This window comes from Aristolochia californica, unplaced genomic scaffold (genome assembly GCF_029961685.1).
Source record: "Aristolochia californica isolate CCGP_79_NKW_82.1479 unplaced genomic scaffold, dmAriCali1.0.hap1 SCAF_2, whole genome shotgun sequence".
NCBI lineage: Eukaryota > Viridiplantae > Streptophyta > Magnoliopsida > Piperales > Aristolochiaceae > Aristolochia > Aristolochia californica.
The window spans coordinates 41451166-41469431 of record NW_027181881.1 but is presented as its reverse complement, the minus strand read 5'-3'; the positions used below and the strand labels follow the sequence as shown (position 1 = coordinate 41469431).

The 18266-nt window shown below is 36.7% G+C and overlaps 1 protein-coding gene across 2 annotated transcripts in view; it reads right to left on the bottom strand.

The window, feature by feature from the left end:
- The window catches only part of LOC137955446 (pyrroline-5-carboxylate reductase), a 32834-nt gene that overhangs the window by 10817 nt on the left and 3751 nt on the right, over nt 1–18266 (bottom strand). For both annotated transcript variants that reach the window (XM_068802388.1, XM_068802389.1), the window contains exons 2-4: nt 16263–16311; nt 15267–15358; nt 11457–11529 (exon numbers count right to left, since the gene is read on the bottom strand). In XM_068802388.1, the coding sequence (XP_068658489.1) occupies nt 11457–11529; nt 15267–15358; nt 16263–16311 (214 nt within the window). The remainder of the gene's footprint in view (nt 1–11456; nt 11530–15266; nt 15359–16262; nt 16312–18266) is intronic.

Below are 18266 nucleotides of genomic sequence, written 5' to 3'. Positions count from 1 at the left end.
GCTAGCCTTTAGCAACAACCACATAAATCAAAATGCGAACAGCTATCAATCGAACCACAAGAGAGAGTTTTAAGAAAATCCACACCAAATATTTGGAAATACCCTTTAGCTACAAGTTTGGCTTTATACCACTCAATGAACCATCAATTTTGTATTTCACAATGTAGACCCAGTAACATCCCACAACAGCAACATTTGGAGGTGGATGACACAATGTCTAGGTACCCTCATATCAAGTAATGCTTTTGTATCCACATCCATGATCTGCTTCATTGAGGAGACAACAAAGCACCATATATGGAAGAAAGAATATTATAAGAAGACAAAGACAAGGCAAACATTTTGAATGGACCCGACAACGAGTCAAAGGACACAAATTTGGATATGGAATAGGGAGTACAAGTGCGAACACCCTTGCAAAAAGCAACAAGAAGATCCAAATCACTTACCTTATGAACCGCTAATTAGGGGGCAACTGGCAAGGATAAAGAAGGGAGGCTTAATGGTATCTTGTGAGGTTTTCTTTGTTGGTAAACTTGTAATAGCTTCCGATGTGCAACACTTGGTGTGGCACTAGGAAAATCCTCCATAGGAATAAGAGCAACAACATCAACATCAAGAGGTACAAAAGTAGTGGAGCCATCAAAAATTGAAAATAGGGAACATTTTTAAAGAATGTGACATTAGCGTACACAAGTTTTTCTGGTGGAAGAACAATAACACTTGTACCCTTTTTGAGAACGAGAATACCAAAAGAAAACACACTTAACTGATCTTGGAGACAACTTGTCATGATAGACCAAAAACATGCACAAAAGCAAACAGGCCCAAAAAAACGAAGACAGAGGAAACAATTAACTACTAGGTTTAAAAACATGTAGTGGAATTTTTCCTCCAAAGTACAGAAGAGGGGATCCTATTTATGAGAAAATAAGTAGTAAGGATAGAATCACCCCAATAGGATTTTGGAGCATGCATTTGAAATAACACAATTCATGTAACCTCAAGTAAGTGACGATTCTTCCTTTCTGCTACCTTGTTTTGTTGTGGAGTATACACATAAGAAGATTGTTAAATAACACCATTAGCTTGACAAAAGGAATCAAACTTGTTGTTCATAAACTCAAGCCCATTATTACAACGAAACATACCAAGAGATGCACCTCTATAACCAACTCACCATAACCACCTAATTACTCACAATTTTTCAAAAAATTGGACCATAAAACACATACATCAAGACAAACTTATTCCTAGCATAGAGGGACAATCTGACAAATGTGAAATGACCAAGCTACCCTTGTTCATACAATTCAACAAGTTTATTTATCAATGCACTAGTTATACAAATTGAGTGCATTGGGCCCTTTGCTCAACACCTAGAAGATGTGTGTGGGGTGGAGTTAAAACAAAAAAAACAAGTTCCACAAATTAGAACTATTAGTGGGGATAATCCTAGATTGGTTAATGTTATGAAATTGTTTGTGGCTATTAGTTAGGAAAAAAGGTCTTTTTTTTTAATGAAGTGAGATTTTATTCTAGCAAACAACAAATTACTAGAAGGCAAGCTAAAGGAACACTCCCCTAACAACAAGAGATTGGAGGGAGGCTCCCTGCTTGGCAAGAGAATCAGAAAAATCATTTGTTAATCTTTGAATATGGGACCATCCACAGTTAAGAGAAGATACAATGTCAACAATTTCATGAAAAACAAGCCAGTGTAGCCAAGGGGGTCAACAAAGTTGGAGCACCATTAGATTACAACTTTGGAATCCCCTTCAATAAAAAGAGGGCCGCTGAGGTGGTGATGAAAGACAATGAGCCCATGGGAGAAGGGCGAGTAGGTCAGCAGAGGTGGAGTCAGCCATCCCCAATGGGCCGGAGTAGGTGATGAACGCAGTGCCATTAGAGTCCCGGATGACTCCCCCAAAAACAGCAATACCCGGATCCTCGGACGCACTACCATCAAAATTAAGTTTAAGAGTGCCAAAGATAGGTGGCTTCCATGCTTCAACAAAATGACAATGACAGGAGGTGGACATGAAGGCCATTATATGCCAACTGATATGAAGAGGGGAGTTCCTCAGTTAGGGAAAAGATCTTCTTACTTCATCTAGTCTTTTTTGGATAGATTTACACCTAACTTCAATATTGTAGCAGAGAAAGGTTTTTCTTCTGTTGGGCTTAATTTAAGCCCCATCTAATTTGTGCCCATTTATGTTGTCCACGTCTTAGGCTCATTTTCAAGGCTTGTGTCAAGATTCTCCTTCTCATGCAATGGCACTGGGAACTAGCTCAGATGGATGGGGATCTTTTGAATGTGTTGCATATGCTAGAAGGGAAAGTTTTTACACAGATTGTGGGCTAAAGAGATGGGCTGAACTAACAATCAGGGTGTCTGCTATCAGTTGACTATGAGAGTGAAATGGATGTTTGAGCTGGGCTTAGAGGATTTGGTTGGGTTAGGCTACTTGTCTAGGGAAGCCAAGGGCTTGTATTTACTAGTCAACTTGTCAACTAGGGCTAAGGAAGAAATCAGCTAGAGTTTAGAGATGAAATGGCTAGACTCAAGAAAGACTAGATAGGAGAGGTGAAATCAGCTAGGGTAGAGATGAAATGGCTTGACTCAAGAGAGACTAGATTGGAGAGGTGAAATCAGCTAGTGAATGAAATGGCTAGACTCAAGAGACTAGATAGGAGAGGTGGACAAAATGTGAGATTATGAGGAAGACTAGAAGAGACAACAGACCACCAATGATAAAAGGTGATTCAGCCCTTGTCTTAGGCTGGACAATCAAATCATCATCAGCCTTGTGGAAGCTAAGGAGCCTATTTGATGAAATTAAGGATACAATAGTAGATTGGTGCATTGCCTGGTGCAAAATACCATGGGCAGCAAACTCGGATGCTGAGCACCTTGCAATGAATGGGGCTTTCAAAGTCAGTTTGGCCTGCGGACCCTCACTTGAGCCATAGCTCTTTAAGCTACTTGTACCCTATGTTGTATGTTTTGTTAGATGTTGTAACATTACGACTTTTCAGCTTATTAATAAAGCATCATCATTTTCAAAAAAAAAAAAAGTTCTGGGGCTTACTTTTTATTGACTCAATGGATTGGACTCCAAGCTACTCCTGACCAATGATATGCTAGCCTAAACATACATGATGCTTAAACTGACTGACTCCAACTTAAACTCCTAAGTGCATTCAACTAAGACATCCATGATGCTCTTTCCAGTTGCCCATTCTTGTTGCCAAAGTTTTTGCAGCTTGAGGGCTACTCTTCTTCTTCTTTAAGTCTTTGTTCTGGAAGGACTCTTAGGACTCAACCTACTGACTTTGACTCTGATTCAGACTCTTACATTCAATGAACTTAGATTCAATCCTACTGATAAACAACAGGGATTATATCTTCCAGTATTTTATCCATTCACCACAGCCAACTTTTCATCACCTATGCTGCTTACATAGGACCATATCAGCCTAGACATGAGGGAGTGTTAATGAGAATAATCCCAAATAGGTTAATATCATGAATTTGTGGTTATCAGTGCAAAAAATCAGTTAGTCATTTAGGGATAAACCTAGACCTTTCTTTAACAAGCATAACTTTTAGCTTTCCAGTTAGATGTTTCCTTTGCTAATCAAAATCAGTTTGTTAGACCTCTATTTTTTGTCCGGCTGTACCTAGTTTATGCACCTATTTGGAACCATATGAGTGAGAAGCATGAAGCGTTCAACAACAAAGAAAAATAACTTTAGGACTGACACCCCCTAAGCTTGAGCTTTAACAATGAATGTCTTTCTTCCTCCTTCACAAAATATGAGACTTCCAATTTTAGCTCATATTATGAATGCCAATGGAACCAAAAAGAGTACAAACTTCAATTATGGATTGATGGGGAATTGCGAGAAAATTAATTTCAGTAATTTCTATGAGTGCTAACAGTGACACACACACACACACACACCATAAGGCGATAGTTTTATTAGAAGCTGAGAAAAGGCTGACAAAAAAGAGAGGCAACTAAATAATTCTCACTTTTTAGTAAATTCTCACCACATTCTCAAAAAAAAAAACTGAGAAAAGGGGAGAGAGGCAAATAAGCCAAGGAGAATCCCCACTAACAAGTTCAGATCTAGAGACAATTGGAGATGCCTTGCCCAGCTTCACACCTCTTCGAAGCCCCCAGTTAATTCTAGGTGGACCCCGCCACTTGCTAGTGTCCTTAAATAAAACTTCGACGGATCCTCTTTAAGCAACCCTGGCTTAGCTGGTTTTGGCAGAGTGATTCGTGACTCGCTTGGGAACCAGATTGTCTCCTTTTTCGGCCCTCTCGATATTGCGGATTCCACGACGGCCGAGTTCCACAACTTGCTTAATGGGCTCTGCATTTTTCGTGATCATTGCTCCGGGTCCATCCTCATAGAGGGAGACTCTAAGGTGGTGATCGGCTGGTGTGAGAATTCGTTTGCACCTCTGTGGCGCCATTGGGACACCTTTGAAATTATGAAAATTGTCAACTTATTTGACTGTTTTTAGTCTCTCATCCCGAAATCAGCAAATTATGTGACTGATGTTTTAGCCAAGCAGGGAGCTTCCTTGCAATCTCTTGTTGTTAGGAGTTAGCTCCTCCTTTTTTAGCTCTCTTAACAAAATCCCCTTTTATAAAAAAAATTAAAAAAAAAAGTTTAAAATCTAGAGACCCAACTTTGCTAAAAAAAAAATTTTAAATGTATCTTTGCTAAATTATTAGCAATATGATTTGCTGATCTTACAACATGAACCCAACGAACATCAATCCCTTGAAAGATAACCTCAAGGACTTATGTTGCATACTAGCAATGATGTACTGGTTTCTTTTCATTTTGTTTTTAGAAACATATCACTGATAGCAACATGTTAGGAAAGTTAGAGAGCTTAACATGCTAAAAACCTCTTCTTTTCTTTTTTGATTTGTTCCTCTTCTGGAAATTTCATTTGAGAAATTTTTCCTCATATTTCCATATAGTCATGGCTTCCTTCTAATGAAAGCCCAACTCTTGAGATACCGATCTCACCCACATCAGCTCATTAATAGTATATGTCATAGCTCTGTATTCCACTTTTAAATTGGATCTAGCTACCACATTCTGCTTCTTGCTCTTCCAGCTGATTAAATTACCACACAGAAAGACACAATAGCCTATAGTTGATTTTCTATCAAACCTTTCCCTGGTGCTCCTTTCAAGTATGTCAAAATTCTTTGTGCTACTTCTAGGTGGACCTTTCGTGTGTTCCATAAATTAACTTACTATACTCAACCCAAATGATATACTAGGGCTTGTGATTGTTGCATATATAAGGTTCCCAACTAGCGTTGTGTACAGTATTTTATCATTCAATTTTGTACTCTGGTCATCATGGAGGCCATGTCCAACTTCAATTGGTGTATCTACTAGTTTAGTTCCCAATAAACCATACTCAGGTAACATATTTGTTATATATTTTCTTTGAGACAATACTCAGTCTTGCCACTTCAATACCTAAAAAATATTTCAACACTCCCAAGTCTTTAGTTTGGAAGTGAGTAACTAGTAGATTTTTAACCTTTTCAATGCCAAAGGTATCGCTGCCAAACTATAATATCATCCACATATACAAGTGAGACTATAATCCCAGAGGGGCTTTGTATTACAAATAACAAATGATCACAATGGCTTCTAGAAAAGCCCATAAACACCACTACTTGGCTAAATTTTTCAAACCTGGCACGAGGGCTTTGTTTCAAGCCATAGATTGCTTTTTTTAGTCTACAAACCTAGTGCTTCACCCCCTGAGCAACATACCCTGGAGATTACTCCGTTTATACTTCCTCTTCGAGGTCACCATACAAGAAAACATTCTTGATGTCTAACTGGAATAAGGACCACCTCTGAATAACAACAATAGACACCAGAATACATACTAAGGACAACCGAGCAACTGAAGAAAAGGTTTCAAAAACATCAACTCGATGAGTTTGTGTGTAAATCCTTTTGCCACCAGACGAGCCTTATATCTCTCAACTAAGCCATCAGCTTTGTATTTTACTGTATATGCACATCTACAACCAACAACTACACCACCTAAAGATAAATCACATAACTGCCAAGTTCCTCGGTCTAACAATGCTACCATCTCAGCATTCATAGTTTGCTTCAACTGTGGAGAGGACATAGCATCCTAAACTGAAGAAGGAATAGTGCAAGCAGAAATAGACAATGCAAGCTCTTTGTAGTTATCAGACAGATAATCATATGAAACAAAATGACACAATAGATAACGAGTACCTTTCCAGACACCCTTCCTTAAAGCAATAGGTAGGTGTAGATCACTTACCTCAGGATCCTGAAACGAAGTTGAGTCATGGCCTAGCATGAGAGAGGAAGTCATAGGCTGAGAGGAAGGCACCTGCTGACAATGCTTTCTCAACAAGTGGCACTCGGTGTAGATCCAATACAATCATCTACTGGGGGTGGAATAACTAACCTAGGGACTAGGGAAGGAGATGTACATCAACTAAAGTAGTAGACTCAAAGAAATGACTATCCTAAAAAAATATGACATCTAAAGATACAAACATTTCTCTAGTGCATGAAAAAAAACATTTGAACCCCTTTTGTGTGCAAGAATACCTAAGGAAAACACATTTAACCGCTCAAGGAAACAACTTATCTTTAGATGATCCCAGAACATGAGTAAAACAAACACATCCAAAGACATGAAGAGAAACAAATAACAATGGAACAGATGGTAACAGAATTTTAATAGAAATTTTACCTTCAAAAACTGATGTAGACATCCTATTAATCAAGAAACATGTTGTAAGTACCGCATCACCGCAATACTATTTAGGGACCTTCATGTGCAACATCATAGTACAAGCAACTTCTGGTAAGAGACGATTTTTACATTCTGCTACTCCATTTTATTGAGGAGTAAATACACACGAGGTTTGATGAATGATCCATTGATTTTTATAAAAGATAAATTCAAGACCGTTGTGGATACGCAAAATATCAATGGAGGCTGAAAACTATTTCTTTATTTCATTATAAAAAAATTCAAATATACCAAAGGCCTCAAATTTCTCCCAAAAGAGATAAACCTATGTGCACCTACTAAAATCATCAATGAAAGAAATAAAGTACCTATAACCAAACAAACTAGTTACAAGACAAGAACCCCAAATATCTAAATGAACGGCCTCAAATAAATGACTTGCCTTATGATGTGAGGCTGGAAATGAACTCCAATGATGCTTGCCCAATTGTCATGACTAACACTGAAAGGTAAGACTAGAAGGAAACTCTGGAAACACTTGAATCAGTTTTGTCGGTGAAGGATGACCTAATCTCAAATGCCATTGTAAGGGGGTAAATGATGTGTGAAGAAGCGCATGTAGTGGGTGGCTCTCCAAATAATACAGTCCACCTCTCTCACACATGGAACCAAACGTCTTCTTCGTTACGAGGTCCAGAAAGAGACAATGGGTAGGATAAAAAGTCAGAGAGCAATTCATTGACTTTCTTAATTGACTAACCGATAATAAGTTCAATGGAAATCTAGGAACAAGTAAAGCGGAATGAAGAGACAAAAAATATGTAAGGGTGACGGTACCAACTCCCTCAACCGAGGAGATAGACCCATCAGCTAAGTTAACCTGCTTTATATGTAATTATTCATTCTTGTTCGAAAACAAGGATGACATACCTGACATTTGAGCAGTAGTTTATGAATCAATAACCTAGGTAGGAGAGGGAGACACATGAAGAGCAAACATACCTGAAGTTGCTAGGGTAGCAATAGGAGTAGGAGCAAGAACCGTAGGTGCTAAAGATGAACCAACTGAAAGCTAAGCTAGGTGTTGCATAATTTGTTGTTGTTGCTGAAACAATTATTGCACATCATCCACCCCCTTGAAGTTACTAGAGCCACAGCGTCTAATACTGCTCCACTATTTTTGTGAAATTAGGTCAAAGGCCCATCCCAAAATGACTAGCCAATTTAGGAAACCTCTTTCCCAGCTAATAAACTCAAGATCTTTGTACTCACTAATCCATGTGGGACTATTCCTTAACACTCTCCCTCACGTGTAGGCCCGCTTATGTAGCTCTACAAGTAGATAATTTTAGGTGTAGGCCCTCTTTTGTGGCTCTACAAGTAGATAGTTTAGGTGTTGGCACTCTTTTGTGGCTCTACAAGTGCGTAGTTTAGGTGTAGGACCGCATATGAGTATCTGCTCTGATACCATGTCAAGTTGGGTACTGAATTGCCCTAATTGAATTCGGTGTGGGGCCCACTTGACTACGCAAGCATAGAAATTTGGGGAAAGTGTTTCCCTTTGGTTAATTGACATTCTAGCGTACTGAATTGTGGTGTTTGGTGATATTTAATGGCTGATTCCAGCACATAGGTTGCTGTCCAGAGGACTGCTGAGAGCTCATATGTGAAATTCTCTCAGTCTATTCAAATAACTACAATCCGGTTGAATGGATCAAATTATGTAAACTAGTCTAGATCAATTTTGATGCATTTGAGGGCCAGAAGAATGGCTAGTCATTTTGGGATGAGCCTTGGACCAACTTCACAATTTCAAGAGTGGTAGAGTTTGCCCAAGTTGGTTTTCCAAATTTGATCTAGCATCTATCTGAGTAATGGTTGGTTCGTCCACAGTGAACACACTTCGTCTTGGATCTACCATCACCTTGATCTCTACCTCGGTTTGAACTATCTCTGCCTCTGCCTCTCCCAAAGCCTGTCCAGCCTCGAGATGAATCTGTTGGGCCAGAACTGGAGCCTGAAGTATTAAGTGCAGCAGCATCAATCATCTTTACCCTTTTTTCTCCGTTGGATACCAAGGTCATTTCAGCCCTCACAATCCTATTAAATGCAGAGGGTAAAGAGGGCACCTCATCTAAGGCTAGAATTTGTGCTTTAATCCCATTAAATTCAGCACCTAGACCATCAAGAAACTTCGCCACAAGTAATTGATTTTGTTGTTTCCTCAATTCCTGTTCATCCATAGTGAATAGATGATACACATTAATTTCTAGCTAGAGTCCCAAAAAGGCACTATGGTATTGTGTAACTGTTTTGCTACCTCTTTTGAGACCAAAGAAATCAGTGTATAACTCATAAACTTGAGATAGACTATTCTCTTGATCATACAAGTACTCTAATGAAACCCATATAGCTTTTGCAGTTTCACAGTGCATCACCTGGTTTCTTAAGGTAGAGTTGATGTTGTTGCCAATCCAAGTCATAATGTCGTTATCTTCTACTTCCCAATCATTAGTTCTAGGAATTGGAGGATCATCTTGTCATCTTTCTGCCCTTCAGAAACATTCTAACAGATTTGGCCCAATTAAGATAGTTTGGTCCTGTCAACTTTTCAAAGATCATAAAAACTACATCCTTACCATAAGATCCAACCATCTCCCTAGATGAAACAAATACTTCACCAAATCAGCCATAGAATAAGTATAGAGTCACAAGATACTTCAATTTCAATACCCAAACATTTTTGCGAATCCCAATGATGTGGGCCCCACTTCGCAAAAATTGGGGTTAAGGCAAGGATGGGATGCGCATAGGTAAAAATACGTCTAGATCAATATAAAACTGCAATGAAATAGAGAATACTTCAAAAGAGACCTAAATTAGGGGACTTGATGTCTTCCTCCATTGCAGCTATTCTTGGAAAGTTTGGATGGGTGTCTTCCAAAAAATCAATCTTCAGCTTGCCCTTCCGCTAGACCTAATTGTAACTATCTGGATGGTAAGAGGCACCTCTCTCCCCAAGCTTGGCAAGATCCTTTTATCTGCCTATATTGCCCACTTGCCCTGGTGCATTTGGTTGAGTGCAACAACAGGCGTTTTAATCACGAGTCTAGCAGCATTGATCATTCTATCGAGCTGGTTGTGGGTCATATCCTCACCCACGTGGCAGGCCCATCAAAGACACCTGACAACATCAAGCTGAACTTTGACGGTAGTGCCTTGGGATGCCCGTTTCCGGCTAGATTTGGGGGCGTATTCCGCAGCTCCTCGGGGAGGCCATCTTATCTTATGTGGAACCTCTAGGACTGGCTAACTCTACCACCACTGAAGTCTCTACTCTCCTTCACGGTCTGAATATATTCAAGGAACGGCTCTCCGGGCATTTACTCATTGAAGGTGACTCTAGCGTCGTTATTAATTGGGGGTGGGGATCGGCTTCCCACCTTGCGCCCCCCCCCCCTTGGCACACTGGCCTACCCTGCATTCTATTTTCGACATTGTATCTGCTATTTCATGCTCTTGGAACCATGTAATCAGATCGGAAAATTCTTTTGCTGATAAATTAGCTCAGTCTAGGACCTCCCTCCAATTACTTGATGTCGCAAGCAATAAGTCTTGCATAAGTGATGCACATCCCAAGATCAATCAAAAGAACCTTTTTTAGGGCAATTAAGACATGAAGAATCATTCAAAAAGTTATAGAACCAATAACCATAGGGTTATAGCAGAAGAAAGGGAGAAAAAATCAAATTTTTACCAACCAGTCACCGAGGAGATTCGAAAAACCTGCTTCTATGAGGTTGCCTTGCTCATAAAGTGAAGTTAAATGGCAAAGAAGCACTCCCAGTAACGATCTATTGCTTTGATACCATGTGAAATATGAGAAATTTGAAGAGAGAGAGAGAGAATGAGAGGAGAAGGAGAGAGTATGGCAGAGGCTCTTGAATGAGCTGCATTGGGAATCATGCACAACTTCCAATGCTATTTATTAGATTAAATTTGATAATTTTAAAAAATTCCCCTTCTTACATAAAATCACTTATTCCCTTATACGATCCCCTGCTATATATTAAGTTCAATTTGATAATTTACAAAAATGCCCCTTCTTACATAAAATCACTTATTCCCTCATATCACCCATTCTACATTTCCTACAAATTAAAATTTTGTAAATAGACTAAACCAAACATGCAGAATAAGATAGTGCAGCAATATAAAATAACCAATCATATAAAATGACCAAAGTGCCCTTGAGATGATTTTCTAACACTAAATTGCAGATATCTTCAATTTACACTTTTGCTGTATTATATTTTGGAGTAAAAGTGGCCATTATACCATAATTCTTCTCATAATACAATAACAAGGGACAAAATCAACATACCTGTTACTCTATTTTTTGCTGTATAATACTGTCAAAAACCACCAATCTTTTCTTACTCAAGTTCTTTATCTTTTCTTAAATGCCCTCTTTAAAAATGAGAAATGCAATTGCTAGTGGAAATCAATTTTTAACAAATAATATAAGAGGTTTTAGGAAGAAAAGGATTCATAGCTTGTATTAGTTTCAGGCAAAACAAGGCAACAGGTACTTTTCATTAAAAAATAAAAATTAAAACATAAAAAACTTTAGTGCAGAAAACTCAATCACCTGATGCTGCTTCCCCAACAGCAGCAGGAGTATTTGGCATTACCCGTATAACTCTACCATGACCAGCCCATTCCTGCATGAATCAATTAAATAATCTGCAGTAAATAATTAATGATCACTATATATGAATTCTGCAGTTAAATGCTGAATACAAAAAATAAAAAATAAAAAAAAGAAAAAAAATTGTTAAAAGCAGTGTAGAAGCAAGACAAGCAAGGAAGCATAAGTTACCAAAAAGTGAAAGGTAAAACTCCCAAATCCACAATGCGACATAGGTAATAAATTTTATTTTATTTTATTTGTAAAATCACATAGGTTACAATATTAAGTACACCTTTCTTTTCTTCACTTACTTGATTGTTTAATAACTCTACCGGTCAAGATTTAGCTTCTCAACCCAAATCGTGGTAATAACCCAAATCGTGTTATCAATATACGTATTTTCATAAAAAAATAAAAAAAATAAAAATATAATGTTGAAGAAGTTGTTTTTTTTTTTCTGAAATGAGTAGAAGTTGTTGATAATGATGAGGCCGAACTAAGCCATCCTCAAACATTGAAGATTTATGAAAGAACGAAGTAGAAAAGGAAAGAGGAAGATTAACGGACTGCTACTTACTTTTTTTTGGAAAGTCATTGTTGAAAACAGGTGTGAAAAAGTCTTAAATAACTCTCACAGCAAGAAGTCTAATAGAGCCAGAATTGTTATGGTGGAATCTTACTAGAGTCTCACAAGAGGAGTTCTCACAGAAGAGTATCAGTTAAAGGTGTTTTACTTATGTTAGTCTTCTATTTATGTTCAGTTGTTCAATTGTTCTAGGAGATATCTTTTAGGGTTTAATTTTGGATGTAATTGGGACAAGTATAGTTTAATTGTAATTGGCTTCTATTTGTTTCCTCTATTATAAATAGAGGCTTATGTACTCAAATTACAAAGAGTTAGTAAAGTACTTCTCTTTCCCAGAAATTCAACACCGTATCAAAGCGGGTTCCGAGTTGACTCGGTCAACCCACAGAGATAATGTAATCCTTTTTTTATTTATCATCTCTAATAGTTTAGTTTCATATTCTATCATTTCTTTCTTTCTTGTCCCAGTATCCGTTATTTTTTTGGCGTTCACACCTCCATATTGAACTTTTCATATTGAAAATTATATCTTGACGGAAAGATCTTCGAGTCTACTTTCAACCGCAAAAAGAATTTTGGCAGTCAAAGTTTTCTACAAAGAGAAACCGATATTTGAAACAACAAAAGTCAAACTGCAAGAGAGGTTTGAGAAGCAGCTGAAAGTTTCAACTCTCGAGCTGTTTTATACCATCAAGAATGAGACTCTATACGGAGAATTATATATCAAAAGAAAGATTTTTAAATCTATTTTCTTACCTATCGAAAGAGTCAATAGTCATGCGGGCCAAAGAAGAAAGAGTATTCAGTTCGGTCGGATTAAAGAGTCCAAAATCTATCAAATGTTTTCTCTCAAAAGAAGTATATTTTATGAAAAAAATATAGACTTTGATGAAAGGTATCGAAGTCTAGTTTAAGAAGGAGAAAATTTCATGTCAAATTGATCTATATTTAAGGAGATATTCGGATTAGAGTCAACGAGTGTCAAGCTACAGAACAAAGCAAATCAAGATGTCACAAAAGATTTAAGAACGAAGCTTTTTATGTCAAATTAGGTACCAATTTAAAGTTTTTTGAGTCTAGTTTCTTGATCAACAATCCGTTTGTGATTCTAAGCTATAGTTTTAGAGATATAAATATCAGAAATACCAAAGTTTAATTCTATCGAGAATCTCTCCTTTTTTTTTCTATTTTCTCTCCTATTATCTCTCCATACATTGACGTGAATTGAGTTTCTTTTTCCCCTAAAATCCGAAATTTTTAGCCAAATTCTCTTCTAATCCAAGAGTTTTAATCAGATTTAATCACTTCATAATGTAATCATTCAAGGTATGCAATATCTTGCTTCGATGATGTTTTCAAGTTTCCCCTTTTTTTTTTTCATTTCAAAAAAAAAGTTTTACATTTTTGTTACTTGGTTGTGCACCTTCCACATATTTAACTCCAAAAAATTGTGGGCACTCCAAAAAAGTTATACTTTGTCAAATTGATTAAATTCTACTGTTATAGTCTCCCCTAGTTTTAAAAAAAAAAAAGTCATCATGGAAGTATGATTGTTGCATAGTCACCTCCTTCCAGTTAAAGTTGTTTTCCCCTAGTATTTCTTCAGTTTATCTTCTTGTGTTTTCATCACTTCAGAGCAATGCCTAGACCCACTACCTAAAAAGTATAGGAATGTGCCCAACATCTAGCTTGAGTCAAGTCTTTTATTTTTCACCCAAGAGGTGATTTATGTTTGAGTTACCCCTTAAAAAGTGAATAGACTCTTTGTTAAGCCCTAAAGTTGGGTCGTTTTTCTGCCTTTAAAATTGAGTGGAGTGTGTTTCAGACTATACCCGTTTTAACTGGTGTATGGAGCTTTGTCGTTCGGCTAGGAATGATATTTCTTCTCCCATATTGTGTTTTATCCAAGTTGGATCTCTATGTCCTTTTTATCCCCAGCTTGAGGGAGAAAAGAAGTACAAGAAGTACAAGAAAGAGGAATTTTATTCTGCATGTTGTGGTAATTTTTGTGTAACCAAAATACTTAAGAAAGGGGGAGAACAAAAGATGAAGAATTTTGCATTTATGAAGAATTTTTTCAGCAAAAAAAGATTGAAGACATTGCAAGCTGAAGTTATAAACTCCAGCTTGAGGGAGAGTGTTGAAGAATAGGTATGAAAAAGTCTTACATGACTCTCACAACAAGAAGTCTCACAAAGCCAAAATTATTATGGTGGAGTCTTACAAGAGTCTCATAAGAGGAGGTCTCACAAAAAAGTCTCAATTAAAGGTATTTTAGTTATGTTAGTCTTCTATTTATGTTTGGTTATTCAATTATTCTAGGACTTATCTTTTAGTGTTTAACTTTCGGTATAACTGGGACAAGTGTAGTTTAATTGTAATTGGATTCTACTTGTTTCCTCTATTATAAATAGAAGCTTATATACTCAAATTACAAGAAGTAGTAAAATATTTCTCTTTTCCAGAAATTCAATAGACACTTTAAGTAAAGTTCTCGGTTTTAATATTTTCTATCAAGGGAAAGTCAGCAAGTTTCTATTTTTTACAAGTTTCCCAGTTTGTCAACAAGAACAATTAGGATAGTTTCCTTGAAAAAAGTGCTTAGTTTGTTAGTCAGTTTCCTCTATTAGTAGTTAATTTATGAAAATCATAAATTTAGCAAGTCCATTGTTGGCAGTTTCTATCTAAGTTAGTGCTGGAAACTTTTCTAGTTAACAGTTTCAAATTAGTATATCACAACTCAATTGAAATTAGGAAGTTTAGTCCAGGAAAGTTCCAGTATAATGTTGTAGCCTATTTTAGCAAGACTATAGTGGCTTTAGAGTCTAAAAATAAAAAAGATATGCTGCAATTTTCAATCAGCTTTAAAGATTAAAACAATTTTTTTTTATTGTTGCTGAAGCACCATTGTTCCCCTTTTTTATTGCTGAGAAGAATGTCTTAGTGACTTTTTTTCTTATGCTAACCACTGCTTGTCACAAAACAGCACATGAAAATTCAAGTTCTTCCTTGAACCTTGAAAACTATGATTTCCTAGAGATAAGAAGGTAGTAGCTGGGCTTCTGGCCTTGTTCTTCAACTTTATTTCTGTGATTTTGAGGGATTAGATTGACATCTAATATTATAGAGGGAGTTAATTTTACTGGCCAAGAGGATAAGTGAGCATCTTATGAACACAGTACCTGCAAATCTTTCAACTTTACTCCTGCAGCGACAGACACAAGAAGTTTCTCCTTTGAAAGTAGAGGTCTTAATTCCAAAACCACCTCCTTAACTGTGATGACAAATCTTAGTGAGTAATGATGAGTAAATTGGTAACTCTGAACAAAAAACAAATGCCCTAGTAATGAAGGAAAGAGAGACCGTTCCATTGATAAGAAATGAAAGAAAGAGAAAATAGACAATGCAATCGCGGATTCATCATTATCATCATCCTAAACTATTTGTCTCAACTATCTTAAGACATACATTCATTGTCCACCATTTATCAGAGAAATTTCATACTTCACCCAAGAAAATAGTACTTCAACTCAAACAAAGATGCAATACTGGAGAACACTACATGAATGACCCACTTCAAACAAAACAACAAATAAATGGAAAAGCCTGGAACTTTATTACCCTTTTCCCATGTACCTTAATTTATTTTTTGTTGAAATGACCATGTACCTTAATTTTACTTCCTAGACCAGACTATGGAATTATTTAGAGGTAATGAATTACAATATGAATCATTAAACTCTTTAACAAGATTTGTTCATTGCCTCTTTAAACACCTCTGATAGAAAACAATGTCTTTTTGCTTTTTCTAGCCTCAATCCATTAATGTACATAAAATCGACGTCCAGTGACCAACCTCCAGTAATAGATAAGAAAAAACAAGGTAAAAGCAAGAGCATGATTAACAAGAATGAAGATAGAAAGTTGAGATCCAGAGTAACAGCATCAGTTACTGTAAAGTGCTTTAGTTCATATAAAAAGCTTCACCTTGCTACCAACAATTTGATAAGTCAAATAAATCCCATACAAGTTTGACATTCAGAAAAGCAAGTACCAGCATAATAACCAAGGTTATCATATTATCACCAGCTTTCCATTTCTGAGCTCTTCATTAGCAAATCCACAGAGACAAACTAAAATAAATATCTGTGAAGTAAAAAGCCTACATCAGGGTATACCTTTCTGAGGTTTCACAGAAAGAATAATCACGTGACAATTTTCAGCTACCTATAAGGGAGCTCAGAAAGAGAAAAAAAAAGTTATCAGAAGATTAAAAAAACAAAAAGATCACAGCTTCCTTAAAAAATTAATATTAATAGCAATAAAGAAGAAACAACAGAATGGCACTGTTGGAATGCACTTGTAAACATGAAAAAGTTGGCGGCCACTTATCCAGAAGAAGAGTTTCAACTCCTTCATTGCCAGTGGGTAAAGTGGAAGTAGATTAGGTTGATCGATTCACTTGCTTCTTCTTTTTTTTGTTTGTTTGAATGATGAATTTAATAATGAAAGCAAATGCAACAATGAGGGAGTGAGCAAAACAGCCCACTAACCAAAGCTGAAGGGGCACATTATGCCCTAGAGCAAAGATGTTGACAACTAGCACATTCAGCACAAGAATCCACAAATAATTAGCAGATCTAAGCAAATGTCTCCAAAAAATGTCCAGCACCTACACAATGTCCAAAGGAGGCTCAGAATACATCCATCAATTAACTCATCTGAGGCACCTTCCACTATCAGCAGCGGAAGCAGAAAACATCCTTGCAAAGCATCAGACATGGCCCATGTTCCGCAATTTCTGGCTATAAAAAGTCCTTGAATCCAATTGGAACTCAGTAGAACAGAAACACATAACTGCCAATATCCTGAATAACTCCACCTAGCACGCATCAAAATTCGGTTTAAGGGTCTCACATCCTGGGGGGGATATTGGACAACCTTTAACCTCTAACATGCAGAAAGTAAGGCATATGATTTCCAGGTAAGACTAATCAGACCCAGGAAACTCCTTATTCACAGTTTGATCAGAAAAAATGAAAAGATAATCATCTCAGAAGAACAGAAAGAGACCTTTTATTTATTCTATAAAGCCTACGGCCAACAAAACTCCCTTCAAACAAGAACTACCACCCCCTCAAGGCATCAAATTCGTATGTCTACTTACTCGACAAAATATTTCCAAAAATTAGACCCCTTATAGGACAAAAGCAAGACTACACCATGTTGTGGAATGTATTGGCTCCATTATAGACACACACACAGAGGGAACCAGAAGTGGGTGCTGTTAGCTCCTCCCTTAACTCCACTAAATGGAACATTTTCAACCTACAAACAACTATTAACTTTGTCTTCATTTAAATATGATTTTGATATAACATATGATGGTACTGAATATAATTTTGTTATACATTCTTTGAGTCTAAACTAAAAAATAGAAACAAAACCTAAATGTGGAATAGACAGTTTTGTCCATTCAGAAGTAAAAATTTCTTTAAACCCATCAGCCATTAGGTATCAAAAGATTCTTTCCCTAAAATATATATATATATATAACCTTTCTGATGGCAAGTACAAAACGTTCACTAATCTATAGTTTTAAATCCTCCACAACTCAGTTTATTTGTCTAAAAGTGCAAATTATTCTGTGTGAGAGAATAATCTCAAATTGGTTTAAGTTTGAAAAAGATCCTACATTTAAGCCTCCTAACTTCAACTAGTCATTTTTTGAGTAACTGACTCAACTTTAACATAGTATCAAAGTCATCAAAGCCTTTGTGCTATGTCTGACCTCTGGGTTTGTTCTCTATGGAGATTAAAAAGATCCTAAGCTTATTAGTTGGGAAAAAAACTCCTACCTTTGGGTAGTCATTTTGGGAGAAACCGGCTCAACTTTAACACTTCCTATTGCAAAATCATTAGTCATATAATCTGTTGTATAACACTACCTATTTTACAATGTATTTAGATATCTATACCTAGGCTACAAGAATAGACAAAGAATAATTTTAAATACATGAGCAAGGTCTCAAATATATGAGTTTACAAATATCTCATTAGGGATAGTAAAAAAATTTGGCTGTTGGATCCAAATCTTTCTAGTCACAAACACCTAAGAATACAAGCAGGTTCCTCCAGATCAAGGATGTATTAAGCTCATTTTTTATGGTTGTTCTCAGAGA